The sequence below is a fragment of the Podarcis pityusensis genome, assembly GCF_964106645.2.
Source record: "Podarcis pityusensis genome assembly, chromosome: Z".
NCBI classification, from domain to species: Eukaryota; Metazoa; Chordata; class Lepidosauria; order Squamata; family Lacertidae; genus Podarcis; species Podarcis pityusensis.
In genome coordinates, this window is record NC_138044.1 from 19,214,433 (window position 1) to 19,238,688 (window position 24,256).

At 45.7% G+C, this 24,256-nt stretch overlaps 1 protein-coding gene across 2 annotated transcripts; it reads right to left on the reverse strand.

The window, feature by feature from the left end:
• Nucleotides 1-3,265: 3,265 nt before the first annotated feature.
• On the reverse strand, nucleotides 3,266-20,610 carry ARR3 (arrestin 3). Of its 2 annotated transcripts, none has more exons than XR_013981408.1 (16): nucleotides 19,993-20,610; nucleotides 17,653-17,704; nucleotides 16,459-16,489; nucleotides 15,814-15,874; nucleotides 15,079-15,123; nucleotides 14,121-14,320; nucleotides 13,025-13,084; nucleotides 12,642-12,709; nucleotides 11,292-11,427; nucleotides 10,013-10,097; nucleotides 9,824-9,896; nucleotides 8,686-8,823; nucleotides 7,764-7,847; nucleotides 6,657-6,680; nucleotides 5,344-6,359; nucleotides 3,266-4,399 (listed from the first exon to the last, which is right to left on the reverse strand). XR_013981408.1 is itself a non-coding variant. In XM_080989932.1 (16 exons), the coding sequence occupies exons 2-16, from the start codon at nucleotides 17,667-17,669 to the stop codon at nucleotides 4,303-4,305; spliced, it is 1,176 nt and encodes a 391-aa protein (XP_080846058.1). In that variant the 5' UTR covers nucleotides 17,670-17,704; nucleotides 19,993-20,610; the 3' UTR covers nucleotides 3,266-4,302. The 2 variants fall into 2 exon arrangements, 1 of the variants encoding a protein (XP_080846058.1); XM_080989932.1 differs by having other exon boundaries at nucleotides 6,303-6,359.
• Nucleotides 20,611-24,256: the final 3,646 nt, after the last annotated feature.

A 24,256-nucleotide genomic window follows, 5' to 3' on the forward strand; every position in this document is an offset into this window, starting at 1 on the left:
ACAAACTAGGCTTGTAGCACTTTATTCCCTTCTGCTTTTGAGAATGCCTCCTTCCTGCTGAAAAGTACAGTGATGCCTTGCAAGACGAAAAACTCGCTAGACGAAAGAGTTTTCCGTTTTTTGAGTCGTTCCGCAAGACGAATTTCCCTATGGGCTTGCTTCGCAAGACGAAACGTCTTGCGAGTTCTTGCGAGTTTGTTTCCTTTTCCTTAAAGCCGCTAAGCCGTTAATAGCCGCTAAGCCGTTAATAGCCGCTAAGTCGCTAATAGCCGCTAAGCCGCTAAAAGCCGTGCTTCGCAAGACGAAAAAACCGCAAGACGAAGAGACTCGCGGAATGGATTAATTTCGTCTTGCGAGGCACCACTGTAGACTAAGACTCGCCACCAATGTCTCCTGTTACTTTCCAGGGGCAAAAAAAGCCAGCAAGCCTGCCTGGATCACCATCTCTGTTGTAGTCTAGGGAAATATGCTAGGGTTACCCAGCTCTCTCTGCAGAACTGATGACTGGTGCCATCTAGTGGACATTTGAGAGCTTTTGAAATCCTTAGCTGACTGCTCGTGATGTGCTGAAGGCCTTTCTCTTTACCCAGGGAGTCCAGCAGTAGTTGTGGAGAGCAATGAAGCATTGCAACCCTGCCCCCCAGGGCCTGGGTGTTGGTGCTGACCTTTAAAGCCCTAAGTGGCCTCGGCCCAGTATACCTGCAGGAACCTCTCCATCTCCATTGTTCAGCCCTGACACTGAGGTCCTCCTCTGAGGGTCTCCTGCTGGTTCACTCACCACGAGAAGCAAAATTACAGGAAACCAGGTGTAGGGCCTTCTCAGTAGTGGCCTTCTTCCCTGTGTAACGCTCTCCCTTCAGATATCAAGGAGATAAAGAATTACATCTGTTGTTTTTTTTATAAGATATTTATTAGGATTTTTAAAATATTACAATAAAAAATGAAAAAGACAAAAAAGACAAAATAAAAATGATTAAAAACACTCAGATTTTCTATTGCTTATTTTTCCTTAGCTTGTTTCCCGGACCTCCTCATACCTCCCTTTTTTGTATTCCAGTTCAGTTTGTTGGTTCAGCAAATCCTTACCCTCTTTATTTATCCTAATCATTGGTCTTAAAATAGTAACTTTAGATTTTTATCTCTTAACAACCCATTTTTCATATTCCCTTAAAGCATTACAGCTGGAAACCACTTAATTTCTATCCAACATCGTTCTAACATTCATTAATTTTACAATATTTCTGTAGATAATCTTTGAACTTCTTCCAATCTTCTTCCACCGACTCTTCTCCCTAGTCTCGGATTCTGCCAGTCATTTCTGCCAATTCCATATAGTCCATCAGCTTCATCTGCCATTCTTCCAGAGTGGGTAAATCTTGTGTCTTCCAGTACATTGCGATGAGTATTCTTGCTGCTCTTGTGGCATACATAAAAAAAGTTCTATCCTTCTTTGGCACCAATTGACCGACTATGCCTAGGAGAAAGGCCTCTGGTTTCTTCAGGAAGGTATATTTAAATACCTTTTTCAGTTCATTATATATCATTTCCCAGAAAGCCTTAATCTGATAAAGAATTACATCTGAAGGCAGTCCTGTATCGGGAGGTTTTTAATGCTTGATGCTTTTATTGTGTTTTTTTATTATGTATTTAGATATGCTGTAAGCTGCCCAGAATGGTTGAAGAAAGCCAGCCAGATGGGCGGGGTATAAATAATAAAATTCTTCTTATTACTATTATTGTTGTTGTTGTTGTTGTTGGCTGAGGGGATACAGAATTACGGGGCAGCATTTGCTGGATGAATCCTTTTAAGAAGGGCCTCTGCAGCTCAGTGGCAGAGTCGCTTCTTGGCATGCAAAAGGTCCTGGGTTCAAACTCCCATGGCATCTCCAGTTTAAAAGATCTCAGATGGTGAGTGAACACCAGCAGAGATCTAACATAAAACATGCAGCAAGGAAAAACATGGAAATACAGGATGTCCCCTTTTAAAAGCTCTTTCCAGCCTTTTCCACTACCCTAGCAGACAAGAGGCCACACATTTGGTAAGTCATAAAATGGTTTAGTTTGCAAAGAGTCAGAAGCAGATGCTTTTCCATACAGTAGTCAGAAAAAGTTGCACAGGCAGTTAAAATGTTGCTTAGTTACAAAATGGTAAAAGTTCCTGAACTATTGGTATAGTAGAGAAAAAACTCCATTGTGGACTGAAACAAAAGAGGCTGGTTAAAGCCATGAATTGCAGGACATTGGGCTAGATTATTCTTAGAGCTCACTTCCTTTTTTTTTTTTTTTAAATAATTTTTATTAAAGTTTTAAACAACAAAAGAAAAAAAAACCACACACACAAAAAACAATACAAAACTCAACAATAAAAAACAAAAAGCATAACAATTAAAAACAAACTCTTTTCCATTTCCAATTTTAAATTACTTATTTTCTGGACTTCCTCATACCTCCCTCTTTTGTATTCCAATCCACATTATTTGTCCAGCAGTTTCTTTTCCGCTTTTTTAATCCCAATCTTTAATTTAATAAAATGTTAAAATATATAACTTCAACTTTTTTAAACCTAATCCTTGATCTTAATATCATATTATTTTCCATCATAAAATTTTCCCTTTTAGTATCAAATTTCCATTTCTTTAAACATCTTTAATCTTGATCTTTAATCTTAATCTATCATTAACTTTAACCTGTGCAGCTGGAAACCACTTACTTTCAGTCCAACATCCCTTTAACATTCCTTAATTTTGCAATGTTTCTGAAGATAGTCTTTGAATTTCTTCCAGTCTTCCTCCATCGACTCTTCTCCCTGGTCACGGATTCTACCAGTCATTTCCGCCAATTCCATATAGTCCATCTTAGAGCTCACTTCCAACCCTCCAGTCCTTTGACTCTATGACCTCAGGAGGTTGTGGACTCCCTTTCGTTGCAGGTTTTTAAGCAGAGGTTGGATGGCCCCAGGTCAGATATTTTTTCACTGTGATTCCTCCAGTGCAGGGGGTTGGATTGGATGACCCTTGGGGACCCTTCCAACTCTACAGTTCCTATCAATTCTAGGGAGAGGCCCAAATGTCTTGATACTTTACATGTGCTTTAGAATTTGTTTCCTTAAAAAAAATCGTGTGGGTACCAGGATAAAGTGTTAAATGTTTTCGTGGTTGTGATTTGTGAAGGATTGACTTAGTCAAAAATCAGGCACCGCTGCAATCTCAACCCACGTGTTTCAGTCCTGCTCTCTAGACAACAAAGAAACATGTCCACACACATAGCTTATTTATTTATGTGTTTATTTTAATTTCACAAAATTTATACACTGCTTGATTGTTTTAAAAAAACAAACAAAGAGAACAAATAGTTGCAATGGGTAAACCGGGAACCTCCATCCTTCAAGGGCAGTCTGAGGGCTTGGCTACACTTTCATTTGACCTGCATTCTGATTGTAGAATCATAGGCTAGGAGAATTGTAGAGCTAAAAGGGACCTCCAGGAGTCATCTACTCCAAAGCCATGCAATGTAGGAATCCTTTAATTGTGTAAAAGTTAATTATGGGCCTTGTTAGTCTGGGCCTTGCAAAAACCCAATTGTTGCTGAATTAAGCAAAGCTTCTCTTCAGCTTGTCTACAGAAGATCTGGTTCAGCAGGTCAGCTTGGGGTTTTGTAAGGCCAGAATGATGAAAAAAGCTCTTGGATCTGAGAGAATAAACTGGTACATGATATCATCAGAAGAATATCAGAACAGCCTGCTAGATCAGGCCAATGGCCGACCTAGTCCACTATCCTGTCCTCACAGTGGCCAACCAGATTCCCCAATGGGAAAGCAGCAAGCAGGATCCAAGCACAAGAGCCCTGTGGTTTCCGGCAACTGGTATTCAGAACCATATCTGCCTCCAGCTGTGGAGGCAGAGCATAGTTGTCATGGCTAGTAGTTATTAACAGCCATATTCTCCCCCAATGAATTTGTTCGATCCTCTTTTGAAGCCATCCAAGTTAGTGGCTATCACTGCCTTCTGTGGAAGAGAGTTCCACAGGTTAACTATGCCCTGCATAAAGAAGGACTTCAAGTACACGACATGATCAAAATGCAGGTCAAGCGAAAGTGTGGATGAGCAGCAAGACTGAGGACTCAGTGCCACAGCAGTTTGGGGGTTTTGTTTTGAAAGGTGAGAGCAGCAAGCTCAGCAAAAACTACCACATCACAAATGCAATACGTACTCTAGAGAGAAAACATGTTTCTGCAGGGATGGTGGGGAAGACACATGGGAAGGCTGTCTAAGGTTTCTTGCACTGGTCTGGTGGGCCGTGCCCTTAGCTCTCTTTGTCTTCTTCTTCCTTCTCTTCCTCATCGTCCTTCTCCCCTTTGAGCTTTTGGCGAGCAAATTCCTCGATCACAATATCTTCCTCACTGGAAGAAATGAGAGAATGAAACAATGTAGGAAGAGCCTTCCTGAATCAGGCCAATGACCCATCTTAGTCCAGTCAACCTGTTCTCAAAGTAGCCAACCAGATAACTCTTTGGTGGAATCCACCAAGCAGGATCTCAGCACACACAGACACCACGATACCCCCGTGGTTTCCAGCAACTGAGATGCAGAAGCATTGCTGCATCCAGAAAAAGGTGAAGCTTCCAATGGGAGCAGAGGTTGGTGCCCTTGTCTCCCCACCCCCATTGCCTTTGAGGACATAGAATTGTAGCTTGGAAGGTACCTCCAAGGGCCATCTAGTCCACCCCGCCCCCTGCAATTGTGGTGATCTGTTATTCCACCTATGGTCCTCAGCCCCCATCTAATGTTCCCCAGAGGCTCTCTCAATCAGCTTTTGTTGTTGCTGTTATTAGTTTATATTACTTTATTATATATTATTATTAATATATTATTGTATTTAGTAATATAAAAAAGTATTGTTAAGAATATTAATATTGATAATAAATAATGATAGATATTAATATTTTTATTTTATTGCCCATCCTAAAATCCTAAAATCAAAACACATTGTTGAAAAGTGTTTAAAGCAACTTCCAATAACAATATAAGGAGTGTCCTAAAAATATGCAGCTTGAGTGTCAAGAGCTAAGGCAAAGAGGTGCATCTCTAGCATCCTCTGGAAACTGTGCAATGAAGATGCCAGATGCGCCTCTGTAGGGAGGGAGTTTCTCACTTAGGGGCTGCCACAGAGAAGGCCCTCCACCTGCCAGGCCACTCCCCCATCTCTGATGGAGGAGGGAACTATCAAGAAGGCCCCCTCTGCCGATTTCAGCACCCAAGAGGGTCTTTAGGGAAGGAGGTGACATTTCAGGTGGATCTGGCTTTAAGTGACCCCACAAAGAAGAAAAGAAGAACAGCTAGTTACCTCCTTGGAAGAGCAGAACACGTAAGTGCAGATATCCAGGATGAGCCATTTGCAGGGTAGAAGAGGGAGGGGAAAGAAGGAAAAAGCAAACCATCAGTTTTCAGATCCTCCACATGCAAAGCCTAAGAAAGTGTCTTGGGGCATCTTCAGAGACATCAAATTTACAGTGAACACTTCAGTGGCAGTGAAATGCAGTTTGTGCAGTCAGTTGAGGTTCAGTGCATGCAGAAGGAGGACAGCAACTATTCACGCCAGTGGTTGAATCATAGAATCATGGCATTGGAACGGCCCCCCAAGGATCATCTATTCCAACCCACTGCAATGCAGAAATCACAGCCAAAATACATTTAGCAGTAGTCAAGAACTGCAGGCACACATAAATGAGAACTCGTGGATATTTCATATCTCTTGAACAGGCACTCCCTGGAATGTTTACCGTAATTTTTCCTTACCTTGGTGTAGCTGTTGACGATTCACACATCAGAGGGAGGGAAGAAAAAAAGAGAGGTGTACACTGATTAGTCACATTGTTATTGTTGTTCCTAAAGAACCTGAAATAGAAATGGGTGCAAAATGTGTGGCTGTGTGCACACTTCCATTTACTCAGCAACCAGTGTGCTGGGCTGGGAATCATAGAACTGTAGAGTTGGAAGGGAACCCAGATGTTCACACGCAACATTAGCCATTCAGTGGTTTCATAAAAAATAATGCATTTTAATGCAGTTGCCTCCAAAGCCAGCTTCAATCTGGATTAAGAAAAAGGACAACCCAGCTGTGTTTCAAGATGGTCATGTGTACACAGCCTGCCTAACAGAATTCTAGGGAGAAGGAGGAAGGTCAGGGAATAGGTCCTTAGCGCTTCCATTCAGAAAGACTCTTAGAGAAGTCTTTCTGAATGGTGACAAAGCCGTGGGGATGGTTTTATATCTCCCACAAATCTCCTGCACAAAGCCTTTTACTCACAATCATCAGGTTTGGGATGCATCAGGACCACAGGCATCTCCACACCAACATCGCTGAAAAAGAGATGAGGACAGAGGACTGAATGGGAGACGCCTCAGAGAACAAACAGAAGCTTAGAATCAGAGAATTCTAGGGGCATCCAAGGACATTCAGTGCAATGCCCGGCAGTGCAGGAATCACAGCTATTTGTTCACACTGTGATTATTTCTAATTGTTCATAATACGTTTCCCTCCCTTAAATCGTTATAATTATTGTTGTTCGTTTTGTATGCTGTGAGACGCTTTGAGCACAGTGTGGAAAAGTGGCACACAGATGAGGTGATGCCGATGGTCAATAAATTGGGGCTTACCTTGATGTGAGATCACCCAGGATGCTGCAAAGAGAAGAGGAGATTCAAGGTGGAGGACTGCACAAAGGTGGAAACTTTCATTGGGAAGGCTATCCCTCCCATCCCAGTGTGAGGGCACCCAGGCCAATTCAGAGGGTCTGTTGGGAGCCCCTTGGGCTTCCAGTTTTCCACCGCTTAGGGCTTCATGTGAACTCACAGACCAAAGGCAGAGCCTGGACCTATTGTTTGGACCTATATAGACTTCAAGAGACACAAAAGAGCATCCTCTTCTCGCAGTGGTCAACCGGATGCCCAAATGAGCAACCTGCAAACAGGATCTGAACACAAGGGCCTTCTTCCCTCTTGTGGTTTCCAGCAACTCACATTCAGAAGCATTGCTGCAGAAGCAGATTTAAGGGAGTGTGAGTGGTGGTTAGGTTGCACTGGGTGTAGAGCCTCAGGGGTCCCACACCTATTATTTATGATGGAGTGCGAAAAGGGGAGGGGTACTGAATTTAGGCATTGTACAGGGCACTGCTGAAATTTGAGACCCCAAGATCTGCCACTGCATTGCTGTTTCCAGCTGTAGAGGAAGAGCATAGCCATTATGACCAGTAGCCATCAATAGCCCTTTTCTTCCGCCATGAATTTGTCTAATCGTCTTTTAAAGCCATCCAAGTTGGTGGCCAGCATTGCCTCCTGTGGGAGTTTAACTAAGAAAAACTTTATTTTGTCTGTCCTGAATCTTGCAGCATTTGGCTTCACTGGATGTCCACGAGTTCTGGTGCTTTGAGAAAAGGACAAAAACCTTTCTCTCTCTCTGCTTTCTCCATGCTAGACATATTTCTATAAACTTACATCATATTGCCTCTCACTCACATTATCTATAAACTAGTAAGCCCCAAATGCTGCAGCCTTTCCTTACAGGGTTGAGCCAATAAAATGTGTCCTTTATAGGGTGCATCCTCATATCTCTTCAGAAATGCAACATTCCCAAAGGGAAAGAGGAAATCAAATAATTTCCAAAAAAAATTCACCCTGACCAGGCTAGGCCAAGACTGAGCAGGACAGAATAACAAGGCAACATAACCCAGAAATTATAGTTCCTCCCATAGAAAACATCCTCACCCTCCTCTGGATACCATCAGGTTGACTTTCACTGTGTAGGAAACCAGGATCCCGAGAACCTCCTTGTCCATCCCGGGTCTCAGACTAAGGGAGAAAAAACAAGAGACATTCAAACAGGAGTCACCATCGACAAGAATATCAGAACATAAGAAGAGCCTGGAAGATCAGACCAGTGGCCCATCTAATCCAGCATTGCCTTCTCACAGTGGGGAACAGATGCCCACTATGGGAAACCTACAAGCAGGATCCGGGCACAAGAGCAACTCTCCCCTCCTGTGGCTTCCCACAACTCGAATCCAGAAAAAATTCTTCCTCCAACTATAGAGGTAGAGCATAGCCATTGTAGCTAGTAACATCAGTAGCCCTTTTCCCATGAATTTGTACACTCCTCTTTTGAAGCCGCGCAGGTTGGTGGTCGTCAAGAGCATGGTTTGTCAATGTGGCACCCACCGGTGCATCTGCAGAGGCCTTTCAAGGTGGTCTCAGGGCCCTGCCCCTCTGTCTGCTAAAATGTGGCTTGGAAGAAGCCTTTTTTGACCAATATTTTGTATTTATTTATTTATCTGTTGTATTTCTATTCTGCCTTTTTCTCTAAGGAACTCAAGGTGGCAGCCATAGTTCTCCCCGTTTTCATTTAATTCCCCCTCCAACAACCTTGTGAGGGAAGCTGGGCTCAGAGGCAGTGACTGCTCCTCCCTAAGGACGCCCAGTGAGCTGCATGGCCAAGTGAGGATTTGAACTCCGGTCTCTCCCAGGCCCTTGTCAGGCATTCTAACCACCACACAAGTGTTTCTCTGGGCCCCAAAAGGTTGGTGACAGCCTCACACTGCAGAGAATGGGCAACACAGAAAAGGAATCAGTTTCTCTCTCAATTCCCTGACCCTCTCCAGCCTCCAGTATACTCCCCAGGGTCCAGACTTACACGGTGGTGGAGGCCAGGTTAGTGTCCTCATGCTTGAGCTTCCCATCCAGGGCCAGACCCCGCTTCTCTCGGTTGTTGTTCAAGCTGGGGGTGATGCTGTATTTTTTGGAGAAGGTGGAGTTGGCAGCCACGTTCTCCCTGCAGAAGGACAGCAATGGAGGAGGTTAAAGGAGCCCACCTTGCCTCAATTTAAAACCACACACCTCAAAAATATTAGAATCATGGAATCATAGAACTGTAGAGTTGGAAAGGATCCCTAAGGCTCATCTAGTCCAACCCCTGAGAATGGAGGAATCACATCTAAGGATTTTTTGTTGTTACAGTGGTACCTCAGTTTACAAACTTAATCCCTTCCGGAAGTCCGTTCTTAATCTGAATCCGTTCTTAAACAGAGGCACGCTTTCCCCAATGAGGCCTCCCGCCGCCAGTGCCCTTCCACCATTCATATTCCATTCTTAGAGTGAGGCAAAGTTCGCAAACTGCAACACTACTTCTGGTTTTGCGGAGTTCGTAAACTGAATCGTTCGTAAACAGGACTGTTCTTAAACCAAGGTACCACTGTATTTAAATACAGAAAGCCAGATTTCAGATTGAAAAAGATGAGAGTTGGGGGAAATTGAAATTGGCGTGTCCTTCCATCCCACATTCTGAACAAGGAGACCCATCCCCAAGAAGTTGTAGAAGAATTTTTCTCTCCCCCCACCACCCCACAAAAATAATAATAATTAGGGTAGAGAATTTCAAGAGCTCATTTTGCACACAGCTCTAGTACAACCCTCTTGCAAGGTAGGCTCATCTGTCTTCCCACCCCCACCCCTCTCTCCAGCGAAAAGGAACGTCATTATGTGGAGTGAAGTGTTAGACTCATATCCATGTGTAAGTACACAAATTAAGCACAGGAAAAGTTGAACTCCTCAGACATTTCTGAGAGAAGTTAGCATTTTCACAATGGGTGTGAAAATGGTCCTGGGGCAGAATTAAAACAAAAGAAGAGACTGACTTCCTCTGTGCCTCATCATCAATTTTTTTGGGGGGGGGGCACTGATCCAGATTTTCCTCATGAAGACCCAAGACCTTGCACAAGTTGAAGGCATCTGTGCAAAGACACACTGGTCTGGTTAGAGATCTGTGTGCTTACATGAACTCCTCTGAACAGACAGCCTTGGTGTATTTGTCCAGCGAATATAGAACCACATCTGTGACTTGCTCAACTAAACAGAGAGAGAAAAAGAAATTATTGAGGTGATAACATAGAATCATAGAATTGTAGAGTTGGAAGGTGACCCTTCCAACCCCCTGCAAATCAGGGTTCTATTGGTGCCCTTACCTGTTATTTTGATCTTCTTCACAATCTTGTTGGTGGTGTTGTTAATGTTGACATTAACGCCAATTGGATCACCATGGTAATAAATCTGAAACGACAGGGGGTTGTTGCTGAAGATGGAGAAAAAGAAGGGAAGGAAATCCCAATCTTTTCCTGGACTCACAACTATTTCTGCAACCATCTCCTGCGCCATTTTGCATACTACCGGTACATCTTGCAGTGACTGGATTACTGCTAAAGTCACTGCGGAATGATGCAATACAATTGCTTATGAGAGCAAGGCCTTGTCAGAATATAACCCCTGTGCTCAGAGATCTGCACTGGCTGCTTGTTTGCTATGGGGCCAAGTTCAAGGTGTTGCTATTAATGTGCAAAGCCCTTAACAGCATGGAACCAATTTACCTGCAATATCACTTTACCTCAGGCATCCCCAACATGTGGCCCTCCAGATGTTTTGGCCTACAACTCCCATGATCCCTAGCTAACAGGACCAGTGGTCAGGGATGATGGGGATTGTAGTCCAAAACATCTGGAGGGCCAAAGGTTGGGGATGCCTGCTTTACCACATGTATATGCCCACTCAACTGCTTCTATCTGCATAAATGGCACCGTTAGAGGTGCCACCTAATCCCTGTTCATTTGTAAGACATTAGTCTTTTAGTGTGGCAGCACTTTAACTCTGGAACTCCCTGCCTGTTGACATCATGAAAGCATCCTTCACTGTACCCTTTTCAGCACCTGCTAAAAACTGTTTTGCTTAGAGGCAAGCCTGTCCACATGTTTAGAATGTTGATGTCTGCTTTAATCTGTTTTTATTTAATTGCTGGTTTTATCTTCTGAATGTTTTACAGAGTTGCTTTTACTGATTAAGATTTATTGTTTTATCTTTTTCATGAACTGCTCTGAAGGGTGTGTTGTTGTTTTTAAAAAAACATCCCAGGGGTGTATAATTTTTCTGAAATAAATAAATAAATGATGAAATTGATCAGAAAGGCCACATGTTTGGCCAAATGAACTGACTGCAAATCAAGGTGTGGTTACCAATGGACTTGTAGAAGTGGAAGGTACTATGACTTCCCTTGATTCCTTGGTTTAGACTTCTGTTGATGCAGCTTAGAACTGCATTAAGTTTTGGTTTTGTTTTGTTTTGTTTTTGCTGCTGCTTCACATTTTTGGCTCACTTAAAGGGTCAATAATGTCTCACTAAGCATGGGGCACTCCGGAGCAGAGAGACTTGGTGGAGGGGAGAGAATGCCTCAAAAGGCCAACATGCAACACCCACCTCCTTATCCAGAGAGGCCTCCAGGTGCAAAGGCTTATCCGACATCATGAACTGCCTGGTCGTCTCCGACTTTGGGGCTGGGCCTGTCTGGGCAGGTGCAAACTGGACCTTCCGAATCACCAGCCTCACCGAATTTCTGCACAGAGAAGACGTGTGTTATTGAGAGAGGCATTTACCTCTTCCATAGAACTGCAGAGCTGGAAGAGACTCCAAGGGTCACCTAAGCCAACCCTCTGCAATGCAGAAATTGCATCCAGCTCTTCCAAGAAGCCAGTGGGAGGCAGGTGCTTTCATCAATTCCAGAAATCCTCCCTCCAAGTTCAGTAGAAATTAAGAAGAGGCCAAAGATCAGGCCAAAAGGGGCCCAGTATCCTGTCATCACAGGGGTTGACCAGATGCCCCAGTGGGAAGCCTCCAAACAGGATCCAAGTGCAAGAGCAATTCTCCCTTCCTGTGGCTTCCAGCAAGGGTTCCTAACATATGTAAAAGGTAAAGGTAAAGGGACCCCTGACCGTTAGGTCCAGTCGTGACCGACTCTAGGGTTGTGGCACTCATCTCGCTTTATTGGCCGAGGGAGCCGGTGTACAGCTTCCGGGTCATGTGGCCAGCATGACTAAGCCGCTTCTGGCGAACTGGAGCAGTGCATGGAAACGCCGTTTACCTTCCTGCCGGAGCAGTACCTATTTATCTACTTGCACTTTGACATGCTTTCGAGCTGCTAGGTTGGCAGGAGCAAGGACCGAGCAACGGGAGCTCACCCAGTCGCGGGGATTTGAACCGCCGACCTTTTGATCAGCAAGTCCTAGGCTCTGTGGTTTAACCCACAGCACCACCCGCGTCCCTGCCCATAAAACATATAAATATATATAATCTATATTGCTAGAGAATCAGCGTGGTGGAGTGGTTAGTGTGTTGGATAAGTACCTGGGAGAGCCGGGTTCAAATCCCCCACCACTTGGCCAGGAAGCTCACTGGGTGACCTTGGGAGTCAGCCACTGTCTTTCAGCTTCATCTACCTCATAGGGTTGTTGTGAGCAAAAAAGTGGGGAGGAGAACTACGGACGTAACCTTGAGCTCCTTGGAGAAAAATTTGGGATATAAATGCAATGAATAATAATAACAGATTGCAATAATAGATTGCAAACTGTCTTATTTTCCTTGTTGGTTTTACATAAGTGGATCTCAGAGCCTTTTCCTAGAATCATAGAACTGCAATGTTGAAAGGGACACCAAGGGTCCTCTTATCTGGCTGCCTGCAATGCAGGAACCCCCAGCTAAATGGCCCTCCAGCCAATCATTCTGTTCTTTGAATAATTTATTTTCAGCTGAAGAGCAAACTAGAGGGGTTACCTCTTATGAATTTTCTCCTCCAGGTTTTCAGCACAGAATCCTTTGACCTCAAAGTCGACCCCACAAGACTGAAGAAAATGCAGAAGAAAGTTGGTTAGAGATTAAGGGTGGGTCATGCCTCTGGACTACTAATTGCAATTCTTGATACAAACACAACCAAGTTCTGAAGTGCCTTTAAAGGCTCGTGGTTTTGAGGACAGAAAGCCATCCCATCGGGGTTCATAGAAAAGGGTTCATAGAACCATAGGATCGTACTGTTGGAAGGGATCCCTGAGGGTCATCTAGTTCAACCCCCTGAAGTGCAGGTATCACAGCTAAATTAAGATATGCTTTAATTTCCATTTGCTTTCCAGGTTTCTTGGATGCTTTCGCACACAGCTCACCTTTCCAGCATCATCTGGTCCTGGCTGGAGAGTGACAGAACAGGGGAGGTTGGTTGCCATCTAGAGAGAAAATAAATAATATTTTATTCCCTTTTAATGTCTACGCTTTTCTAAAAAGCAGTTTTTCTTCTGGAGCTGCTTGTCCCAAATGACTTGTTGGGCTGGCCAGGACAGGAGGCAGTATGAGGATTACAGTCCACATTTGGAATATACTGTGTACAACCCTGGTTGCCTCTCCTCAAAAAGGAGGTTGTAGAGTTTAAAAAGGTGCAAAAGAGGGTAACTCAGCTTATCAAGAGGGTGGAGTGACTCTCCTATGAGGAAAGGGTGCAGCATTTGGGATCTTTCAGTTTGGAGAAAAGGCAAGTAAGAGGGGACATAATTGAAGTTTATAAACTGGTACATGACATGGAGAAAGTGGATGGAGAAAAGTTCTTCTCCCTCTCTCATAATGCTAGACGTCATGAGCATCCAATGAAGCTGAATGTTGGAAGTTTCAGGACAGATTAAAGGAAGGAATTTCCTCCTGCAGGTGACAGCAATGGCCACCAACCTGGATTGGACAAATTCATGGAGCGCTATTGATGGCAATTAGCCACGATGGCTCTGCTCTGCCACCACAGTTGGAGGCAGCAATGCTTCTGAATGCCAGTTGCTGGAAACCCTAGGAGGGGAGAGGGCTCTTGTGCTCAAATCCTGCTTGAGGTATTCCCTTTGGGGCACCTGGTTGGCCACTGTGAGAAGAGGAGGCTGGAGTCTAGCTGGGCCCCTGGCCTGACCCAGCAGGGCTCTTCCCACATTCACCTTTCCTCCCAAGCAACCCATGTTGGCATATATGGCTCTCCGCCTTTCTCACAACAACCCTGTGAGGTGAGGTTTGTTAGCCTAAGAGGCAGTGCTGATTTCCCAAAAGAGGCCAATGTAAGAACAGGTTGATAGACCAGGTGGGACTCTTATGGCCTGATCCAGCAGTGCTCTTCTTATGTATTTATGTATACATATAATCATGTTTTTAGGATATAAAAACAATGACTCCATTGAGGGGGAAAAGATGGGGGTCTTGCACAGGGAAGAGGAAGATGCGTCAAAGGTGTACCTCAAAGGTGAAGGGGTAAGCATGTTCCCCCAGCTTTTTCATCAGCTTTTCCTGCAAAGGAGTAAGCGTCTTGGGGGCCTGGTCAGGCACAGGGGGGTACATCTGGGCAGTGAGGACATAGATGTCCTTCCGGAAGGTGAGCCCAATAACATCCAGGTCGTCGCGGCCATAGCGGAATGCACAGGTCAGTGTTACATACACTGTGGAGGAGGGGGCAGCAGGATGGGGAGAGGAAAAGAGAAGGAGGACGTGGGGAGATGGGAGTTGAGAAAGGACAGCAGTGGCAGGGGGAAGAGAGATGATGGTTAGTTTGGAGAACGTTTCTGAATTCAGATTGTAAATTAAATCTAGAACAGGATTCGTACAGGAGCAGGTCTAATGTGCTATGTGTGTGTGTGTTTTCGTTTGAAGATTAACCATACAATCTAACAAAGGAAGAACCACAGAATTGTAGAGTTGGAAGGAACCCCGAGAGTCATCTAGTCCAACCTCATGCAATGCAGGAATCAGAGCTACAAGAATCCCTGGCGTCCAATGGGCATCCAACCTCAGTTTAAAACCTCAAATGAAGGGAGAGTCCACTACCATACAGGGGAGTCTGTTCCACTGTCAAATGGCTCTTACTGTCAGAAAGCTTTTCCTGATGTTTAGTTGGAATCTCCTTTCCTGGCACTTGAAGCTATTGATTTGGGTCCTCCCTACTGGAGCAGCAGACAACAAGCCTGATAGTTGTATCATTTTGCCCACTTTAAGCTTCTAAATAGCACCAGAGGCAATAAGCGTGGGAGGGAGGAAGAGGTGGTTTCATGGCTGAGCAGAGTTGCCTTGAATTAAGCCAGCGATTTCTGGGATAAAGTCTCTCCCAAATATTCATGTGTTTGCAATGAAAATTGTTACAAAATTTTTGTCTCCATCACAAGCAAATAAAACTGGAAAAACAAGACAATGAGAAAATTACCTTTCCGGTCTTTCAGGTACTCTGGGTCAACCAGGACAATCCCATCTGCAAATACATGTAAAAGAGAATCGGATCAACAAGGAGGGAGAGGTAGATTGTAGACTCATAGAATCATAGAATTGTAGAGTTGGAAGGGACCCCAGGGGTTGTCTAGCCCAACCTTGTAAAGGTAAAGGTAAAGAGACCCCTGACCATTAGGTCCAGTCGTGGCTGACTCTAGGGTTGTGGCACTCATCTCGCTTTATTGGCCGAGGGAGCTGCTTCTGGCGAACCAGAGCAGCGCACGGAAACACTGTTTACCTTCCCGCCGGAGTGGTACGTATTTATCTACTTGCACTTTGACGTGCTTTCGAACTGCTAGGTTGGCAGGAGCAGGGACCAAGCAATGGGAGCTCACCCTGTCGCGGGGATTCAAACTGCCAACCTTCTGATCGACAAGTCCTAGGCTCTGTGGTTTAACCCACAGCGCCCCCCATGTCCCTTAGCCCAACCTTGTACAAGGCAAGAATTCGATGATCTACAGGCAATAGAATTGTAGATTGGGAAGGGAACCAAGGGCCATGTACATGCCTGCAATGCAGGAATCACAGCTTAAAAAGCCCTGACAGATGGGTACTCAAGCTGGAGCTTAATGGCCCCCGCAAGTCATCAGGTAGACAGGCAATGTCATCAACCACCACCATCTTTCCAGCTGAAATCCAGATGACTCAAGGGGATAGAAAGAAAACCACTCACCGACAGGTTCCACAGAATCCACATGGTCCACAAAATCTCTTTTCCCCAGGTAGATGGATAGCTAGATGGGCAGGAGGAGGGGGGAAAGTGTTTGATCTGCTAGCAAATTTAGTCTTATGGCATCTTACAGCCATCAAAATAAGGCAGGTCCTAAAAACATACACCCCAGCGGCAATGAAGTGTGTCTTTAGCATCCTCCAGAAGCTGTGCAATGAAGATGCCTGATGGGGGGAGGGGGACTCAGGGGCTACACAGAGAAGGGCCCCCCCCCCCAGCCTCTGAGGGTGGAGATGCTACCAAGAGGGCCCCTACCAAGACTTCCAAAGCTCAAACATTTGTTTATGGCACATCGATTTCAGAATCAGTGAATCAGAGAGTTGGAAGCATAGGAGCCAACGCCTAGGGGCCATGGGGGTGTCAGCCCCCACTATAAAATATTTGAGAGGGCCAGGCTCCCGCAAAGTTGATGGGCATTCCCATTCAAATGGTGTGTGGGCACTGTGTCATATGATCGATTATGCAGTGTGGGGTGGGGCTCACCTGGGCCCCCACAATATTTTATTCAAGTCGGCACCCCTGGTTGGAAAAGACCCAACCCCCTGCAATGCAAGAATAAAATAATACATATTTACATTGTGGTCTTACCTTTCCATTGGGGCAGGTCTTCTTGTACACTCTGCCAACAAAAGTATAGGGAAGGCAATGAACTCAAACCATTTTTTAAAAAAATAAAGTATTCCATTAAGTACTGTGCTGTATATATTTCTCTAATCAAGATATTCAGGCTAAGGCTAATGAACAGAAAGGAGACAGCAGAAGACCAACTTCTTTGGTAGAACAACAGTTCTAGAAGTCCTAGAAATATAGAGTTCGAAGGGGTCATCTAGCTCAACCCCCCTGCAACACCATTTTTGTCTGCCTGATTTTAAATGAAACCTAGCAAACAGAGGTTGGACTAGACGGCCCTCTGGAGTCCTTGCAACCCTAAGGTTCTGTGGCCAGAAGAATGTGAGCAAGTGCAATAGGGTGCTTTTGTTTGGAGGCTGCCGAAATACATACTCTGAGCGTGTATGCGTGTGTATGTTTGCATGGGATTTCTTGAGAAATGTTTGCTCAAGATGAATAGCATAATTAATTAATGGTTGTTGTTTTTTTGTTTGGAAAAAGAACATAGGGCGCTGCCTTACACCGTTGGTCCATCTAGCTCACTATTGTCTACACTGACCGGCAGCTCCTCTCCAGGGTTTCAGGCAGGGCTCTATCCCAACCCTCCCTGGAGATGCCTTCAGGGATTGAACCTCCAGGCATTCTGCATGCAAGGGCCCCTGGGAAGCTGACTTATAGTGATTCAGACTATTGCTCCACCCGGTTCAGTATTGTCTGCACTGACTGGCAACAATGGCTCTCCAAAGTTTCAGGCCAAGGATTTTCCTAGGCCTGCCTGGGGTTTCTCTTTCCCACTGAGCGACAGTCCTCTCCTTCAAAGTGCCATAGGATTCCAGTCCTTGTGGCTCTGTGTAAAAGGCCTGACTGAAAGAGCAACATCAGAAGCTGCTTTCTTTCTGTAAGACCCATCGCTACATGTACCTTAGTGTTGTCTACATTGACTGGCAGGAGCAATTCAGGGCTTCGGGGGGGTAGTCTCTCCTAGCCCCACCTGGAAATGCCGGTAGGGACTGAGCCTGGGATCTTCTCCTGGGTGAAAAGCTAAACATAGGTGAGATCCAAGTTGGGGCACCCCCTCCACCATCCTACTGGGTCCAAGGTGAGTCTGATGGGGTGAAAATGAGCCCAAATGAGCTTGGTCTTTTCACATCTAGCAGGCAAAAGTTGACTTACTTTGACCCATCAGCCATATCCAATTAGTGTAGCAGAAGCAGCAGAAGCAGAACTGTGGAAGAAATTGAAAGGCTAAGTTAGCTGTATGGCAAAGGAAGGATTGCCCTTAGCCTTTTTAGTGCCACAGGACAAAAAATGGGATTTGCCTCCTCCACTTGCATCCTGCTTCCCTGTCCGCAAAGTCCTATGTTATAGAATCATATAAATGTAGAGTTGGAAGGGACCCCAAGGGTCATCTAGTTCAACCCACTGCAATGCAGGAATCACAGCTCAATAATCCCTTAGAGATGGTCATCCAACCTCTGCTTTAAAATCTCCAGTGAAGAAGAGTCTGCCACCTTCAGAGGTTGTTCATTCCACTGTTGAAAAGTTCTTACCACCAGAAAGTTCTTCCTAAGTTTTAGCCGGAATCACTTTTCTTGTCCTTCGAAGCCATTGGTTTGGGTCCTTCCCTCTGGACCAAAAGGAAACAAGCTTGCTCCATCTTCCATGTGAAAGCCCTTCAGATATTTGAAGGTGAGTATCATATCTCCTCTCCGTCTTCTCTTCTCCAGGCCAAACATACTCAATTCCCTCCACCGTTCCTCACAAGGTTTGGTTTCCAGACCCTTGATCATCTTGGTCACCCTCCTTTGCACACCCTCTAGCTGGCCAATATCCTTCTTAAATTGTGGTGCCCAAAACTGGACACAGGTCTTCATGTGAGGTCTGACCAAGGCAAAGCAGGTCTATTACTTCCCTTGATTTGGACACTCAACTTTTCTTGATGCTGCCTAGAATGGCATTAGCTTTTTTTGCTGCTGCACTACACTGTTGCCTCAAGCTAAGCTTGCTGCCTACTCAGACCCCTAGATCCTTTACTCATCTCTTCCTATGGGGTGCCCCTTAACATTTGGCTGCACATTTGGTTATTCCTGCCAAAGTGTGGAATGTTCTGCTGATGTAGCCTTGAACTGCATTAGCACGGTTACATCACATGGTTGGCACATGCTAAGTTTGTAGTCTGCTAAGACCCTGAGATCCTTTTCACATGGACTGTTGTGTCTGTATTTGAGGTGCCCAACTTTAACCTGGGAATTAAAGAGTAAGTATATATCTTTAATCAGTAGAGTTTCTGCAAGATTAACAGGGATGAGCCCAGCTCTTTAAGCAGGTCAATCCTAACAAGCTGGGAGCCTACTAGCAGGTGTCACAACGAGGGGCCCATTTATGCAGCTACAACAAAGACATCCCTCAACACTGGCAAAGCAGCTGTGCATTGCCATTGACCATTTCAATGTAGTCTGCGCTGAAATTCCGAACTCTGAAAAAACGAATAGCTTACAGTGCGGTTATTGATGGTATAGTGAGCATTATTTTATAGAAGGCAGTCCTACCCTCTCACAAGGGGCTTGGATACTATCAACCTTAAAACTCTAAAGTAATAATGATTTAAAAAAATATTTCTAACTTTAATATAGACCAAAGTATGTCAGCTACTTGCAGGTGCAAATGAACTTTCATTTTCTTTTCACAAAGAAACTTTCATAAGCCTTTGTCTGGCTGTCTGGCTGTCTGTCGGTCTCCCAATCAATCATCTATCTGTCAGTCTATATCTATCTATCTATCTATCTATCTATCTATCTATCTATCATCTATCTATCATCTATCTATCTATCTATCATCTATCTATCTATCATCTATCTATCTATCATCTATCTATCTATCATCTATCTATCATCTATCTATCTATCTATCTATCTATCTATCTATCTATCTATCTATCTATATCTATCATCTATCATCTATCATTATCTATCATCTATCTCTACTGTCTGTTAGGCATGTCTGTTTGTCTATACATATTTGACAGACATTCTATGTATCTATCTTGTCAGTCTATCTATCACCTGTTCGTCTATCTGTCTATTTGTCTCACTTTCTATCTATTGGTCTATTGGTCAGCTAGTCTAGCTATTAATCATCTATTTATCTATTTATCTATCTATCAGTCAAGGAATCAATCAATCACCTTCTGGTGCCTATATGCCAGCTGAAAAGCGAGATGAGGACCGCACCCCATGGTCGCCTTTGACTGGACTTAACTGTCCAGGGGTCCTTTACCTTTCTCAACTTTTACCATTTAATCTTTTATTTGTCATCTATCGTTACAATTATTCTCTCTGTTTATAGACAATATAAAATGAAACAATCAAACTTTTTAAAAAAATAATTTTCTGGTGCCAGATATATTCATCTAGTTTAGCTTTTGGTACTCAGAGAGAGGCACCCCCTAAATTCCTCTGAGCTCTGCTGGTCACTGGAGTAAAAGAAAAAGAAGGTCCATCCAAGATGCCTTACCTGAAATTAGGAGAGTCTCTCGAGGTCCACACACCTCTTTGCACCAATCCTGGAAGGCTTCTGACTATTGCACCGGGGCTTTTTATAACCCCATTGTGGTCCCTCCTCCATTCATTGGGGGTGTAAAGTGTGTGCTTATTTTTGAGGCCAGAATCCTATTAGACTATTAGTTAAGGGGACTCTGGTTGAGTAACAGAGTGGGCTATAAATACGTTTTCTTTGGGAAGACGATTACAGGGATTGAGGAAGCAGGCTCAAGCACCAAGATTAGCCAGGCACAACGGTGCCTGAGATCAAGCCATCGATGTGGGTGTTCTTACTATACAGATGGCATCACCCTTCTTTGAAAATGTCCAAAATGTTCTCTTCTATATCACTTAATTGCCAGAGGGGATGCAATAAACTTGGTGGGTATTCTAATTTATGGTGGGGACGTACACGTGTGCAAGATTTGGGGGATTTAATATTGATGGGAATGATAAATATTCCTGAACTATAGTTGTCCAAAATTAATGTAACCGAATATTAGTTATGATGCCTGTGTCAAAAGAACAGGTCTTATCTGACATCTGGGTACCTCAAAGAGCCGTTGGAACAATGGGAAATATTACACTGGACACTTGGTACTACTTGCTCTAGAACAGAGCTGTGGTGGGGGAAAATGACACATAATTTGAGATTTCAGTGAGGACTAAAACCTCCAGACACTTTTCATATGATTTGGCATTCCTTTTTGGCATATAATGCAGCCGAACATCATTTTCAAGACAACCCTTGTCACAAGCCTGGCAAATCTGGAATAATCAGATAATGCTGATCATATTTGCTTGGATTTTGTTGCTTCCTCTCATATGTAACTGTACAGTGCAGCATAGTGGTTAGAATGTCAAAACAGGGTTTGGATCCCCATTTGGACACAAAGTTCATTGGGTGTGACAATGGGGGCCAGTCATTGCCTTTCAGCCTAGGGTTATTGTGGAGATTAAATGTGAAGGGGGAGAACAATGGACTTGTCACTTTCAGCTCCTTGGAGGGAAAGGTGGAATATAAAAGCATCACAATTAATAATAATTAATATTAATAAACTGTATTCATTCTATGTGCCTATTTTATAGTTTTGTATTTCATCTTTTCGCTATCACCTGTTGTATAAGGTCTACCAGGCTTGCGTGTTGAGCCCCCTGGTTTATGGAAGTGAGTCATGGGCAGCTTACAACTGCCAGGAGCAATGCCTCAACTCCTTCCACATGTGCTATGTCAGGAACATTTTGGGCATCACATGGCAGGAAGAAGAAGAAGAGTTTGGATTTGATATCCTGCTTTATCACTACCCAAAGGCGTCTCAAAGAGGCTAACATTCTCCTTTCCCTTCCTCCCCCACAACAAACACTCTGTGAGGTGAGTGGGGCTGAGAGACTTCAAAGAAGTGTGACTGGCCCAAGGTCACCCAGCAGTTGCATGTGGAGGAGTGGAGACATGAACCCTGTTCACCAGATTACGAGTCTACCGCTCTTAACCACTACACCACACTGGACAGAGTTTGAAAAAATTACCGTATTTTTCGCACTATAGGACGCACTTTTTCCCCTCCAAAAATGAAGGGGAAATGTGTGTGCGTCCTATGGTGCGAATGCAGGCTTTCACTGAAGCCTGGAGAGCGAGAGGGGTCGGTGCGCACCGACCCCTCTCGCTCTCCAGGCTTCAGGAGAGCCCCAGCGCCAGCCCCACAAGGTCGGGGGACAGAGGGAGGCGGAACGCCGCCATCCCACTGTCTCCCGAAGTGGTTTGGAGGCTGACGGCGGGGAGACCCCGCCGCCGGCCCCGCAAGCTCCGGGGACAGCGGGGAGACGCAGCGCGTCTCCCCGCTGTCCCCGGACCTGATCGCAAGGCGGGCGGCAGGGAGAAGAGCGCTTCTCCCCGCTGCCTGCCCCCAAGCTCCGGGAACAGCTGGGAGACGCAGCGCGTCTTCCCGCTGTCCCCGGACCTGATCTGAAGGCGGGCGGCAGGGAGAAGACTGCTTCTCCCCGCTGCCTGCCCCCCAAGCTCCGGGGACAGCTGGGAGACGCAGCGCGTCTTCCCGCTGTCCCCGGACCTGATCTGAAGGCGGGCGGCAGGGAGAAGAGTGCTTCTCCCCGCTGCCTGCCCCCAAGCTCCGGGGACAGCTGGGAGACGCAGCGCGTCTTCCCGCTGTCCCCGGACCTGATCGCAAGGCAGGCGGCAGGGAGAAGAGCGCTTCTCCCCGCTGCCTGCCCCCAAGCTCCGGGGACAGCTGGGAGACGCAGCGCGTCTTCCCGCTGTCCCCGGACCTGATCGCAAGGCAGGCGGCAGGGAGAAGAGCGCTTCTCCCCGCTGCCTGCCCCCAAGCTCCGGGGACAGCTGGGAGACGCAGCGCGTCTTCCCGCTGTCCCCGGACCTGATCACAAGGCAGGCGGCAGGGAGAAGAGCGCTTCTCCACGCTGCCTGCCCCCAAGCTCCGGGGACAGCTGGGAGATGCAGCGCGTCTTCCCGCTGTCCCCGGACCTGATCTGAAGGCGGGCGGCAGGGAGAAGAGCGCTTTTCCCCGCTGCCTGCCCCCAAGCTCCGGGGACAGCTGGGAGACGTAGCGCGTCTTCCCGCTGTCCCCGGACTTGATGTCAAGGTGGGCGGCAGGGAGAAGAGCGCTTCTCCCCGCTGCCTGCCCCCAAGCTCCGGGGACAGCTGGGAGACGCAGCGCGTCTTCCCGCTGTCCCGGACCTGATCGCAAGGTGGGCGGCAGGGAGAAGAGCGCTTCTCCCCGCTGCCTGCCCCCAAGCTCCGGGGACAGCTGGGAGACGCAGCGCGTCTTCCTGCTGTCCCCGGACCTGATCTGAAGGCGGACTGCGGGGAGAAGAGCGCTTCTCCCCGCTGCCGGCCCCACAAGCGCCTGGGGGGGAAATAATTTTTTTTTCTTTATTTCCCCCCAAAAAAACTTGATGCGTCCTATGGGCCGGTGCGTCCTATGGTGCGAAAAATACGGTATTTGCCCTTCCAAGCCGACATTCCTAGTATGTTCGCACTCCTGTCTCAGTGACATCTACACTGGCTTGGTCTACGTCCACAGAATGGAAGATGGCAGGATCCCCAAGGGCGTGCTCTATAGGGAAGTGGCTTCAGTATTGGGCCTCTTGTCAGAGTAACTCTGTGCTGCATAATATCATCTGCAAATGTGACACAAAGGCTGGCAACATCAACTCTGCCTTGTGGGAATTCCTTGTAGACAACCACAAGTCCTGGAGACAGACAGTTGGGTCCTGAATCCACAGCATTGACCAAAGAAGGAAATACCACTGGGAGGAGTGCAGAGAGAAGAAATAGCATGGTGCATCTCTAACAGTGAAACCAGACACCTTCATCTGCCCCAGACATAGCTGTCAACGTTTCCCCTTTTTTAAGGGAAATTCCCTTATTCCAAATAGGGAAAAGAAAAGGGAAAAGTTATGGCCCCAGATGCAACAAAACATGTCTCTCCCGTATCGGCCTCTACAGCCACATAAGGCCATAACCTTCCAACAGTTTGACTTCACTCTCAAAGATGCATTCCTCCTTTGTCTCCTGAGACAGATGGATGCCAACAACAGTAAGTTATAATGTTTCTTTCTTTTCTGTATACATTTTTCAAGAGAGTTCTGTGTGGATTTCCAAATTGCTGTAGTTTTGAGAAACTCAATGCAGAAACTTTTTCTAGTGGGTTAAATGGACTTTGTCATTAAGAATATAAGAAGAGCCTTGCGGGATCAGGCCAATGGCCCATCCAGTCTATCATCTTGTTCTCAAAGTGGCCAACCAGATGCTCCTTGTGGGAAACAGGATTCAAGGGCAAAAGCACCCTCCCTTTCTATGGTTTCCAGCAACTGGCATTCAGAAACATTGCTGCCTCCAACTGTGGCTGCCCCAGATCTCCCCAGTCATTGTAAAGGGAGGGAGAGTGAGTGCAGTACCTGCCAGCACCAGCAGCATGTGTTTGGAGAGATTTGAGGTGGCAGACTGGGGGCATCCTAAAAACTATGACCCATGTTGAGCCCACTCCAGCAGGAATGTCCCCAAATGTCTAGGTGCGTTGGGCAATGTGTTCAACCACAGGAATTCCCTTCAAGAATTTTTTCCCCCCGTGACACAGAAGCTTGTTTTCTTCTACTCCAGAGAGGAGGATTCAAATTACAAGGAGATTCTGACAAAACATTAGGAAGAACTTTCTGATGGCAAGAGTATTTAAAGAGTAGAACAGATTCCCCCAGAAGGTGGTGGA

Bases quoted from the DNA above. Each gene is read 5' to 3' on its own strand.
- ARR3 (XM_080989932.1), bottom strand. The intron at 15,124-15,813 runs GTGAGTGGTTTT...ATGTATTTGCAG, and splicing joins GGATTCTGTGGAACCTGTCG to ATGGGATTGTCCTGGTTGAC. The intron at 4,400-6,302 runs GTAAAAGGCTTT...CATTTCTTCCAG, and splicing joins CCCAAACCTGATGATTGTGA to TGAGGAAGATATTGTGATCG.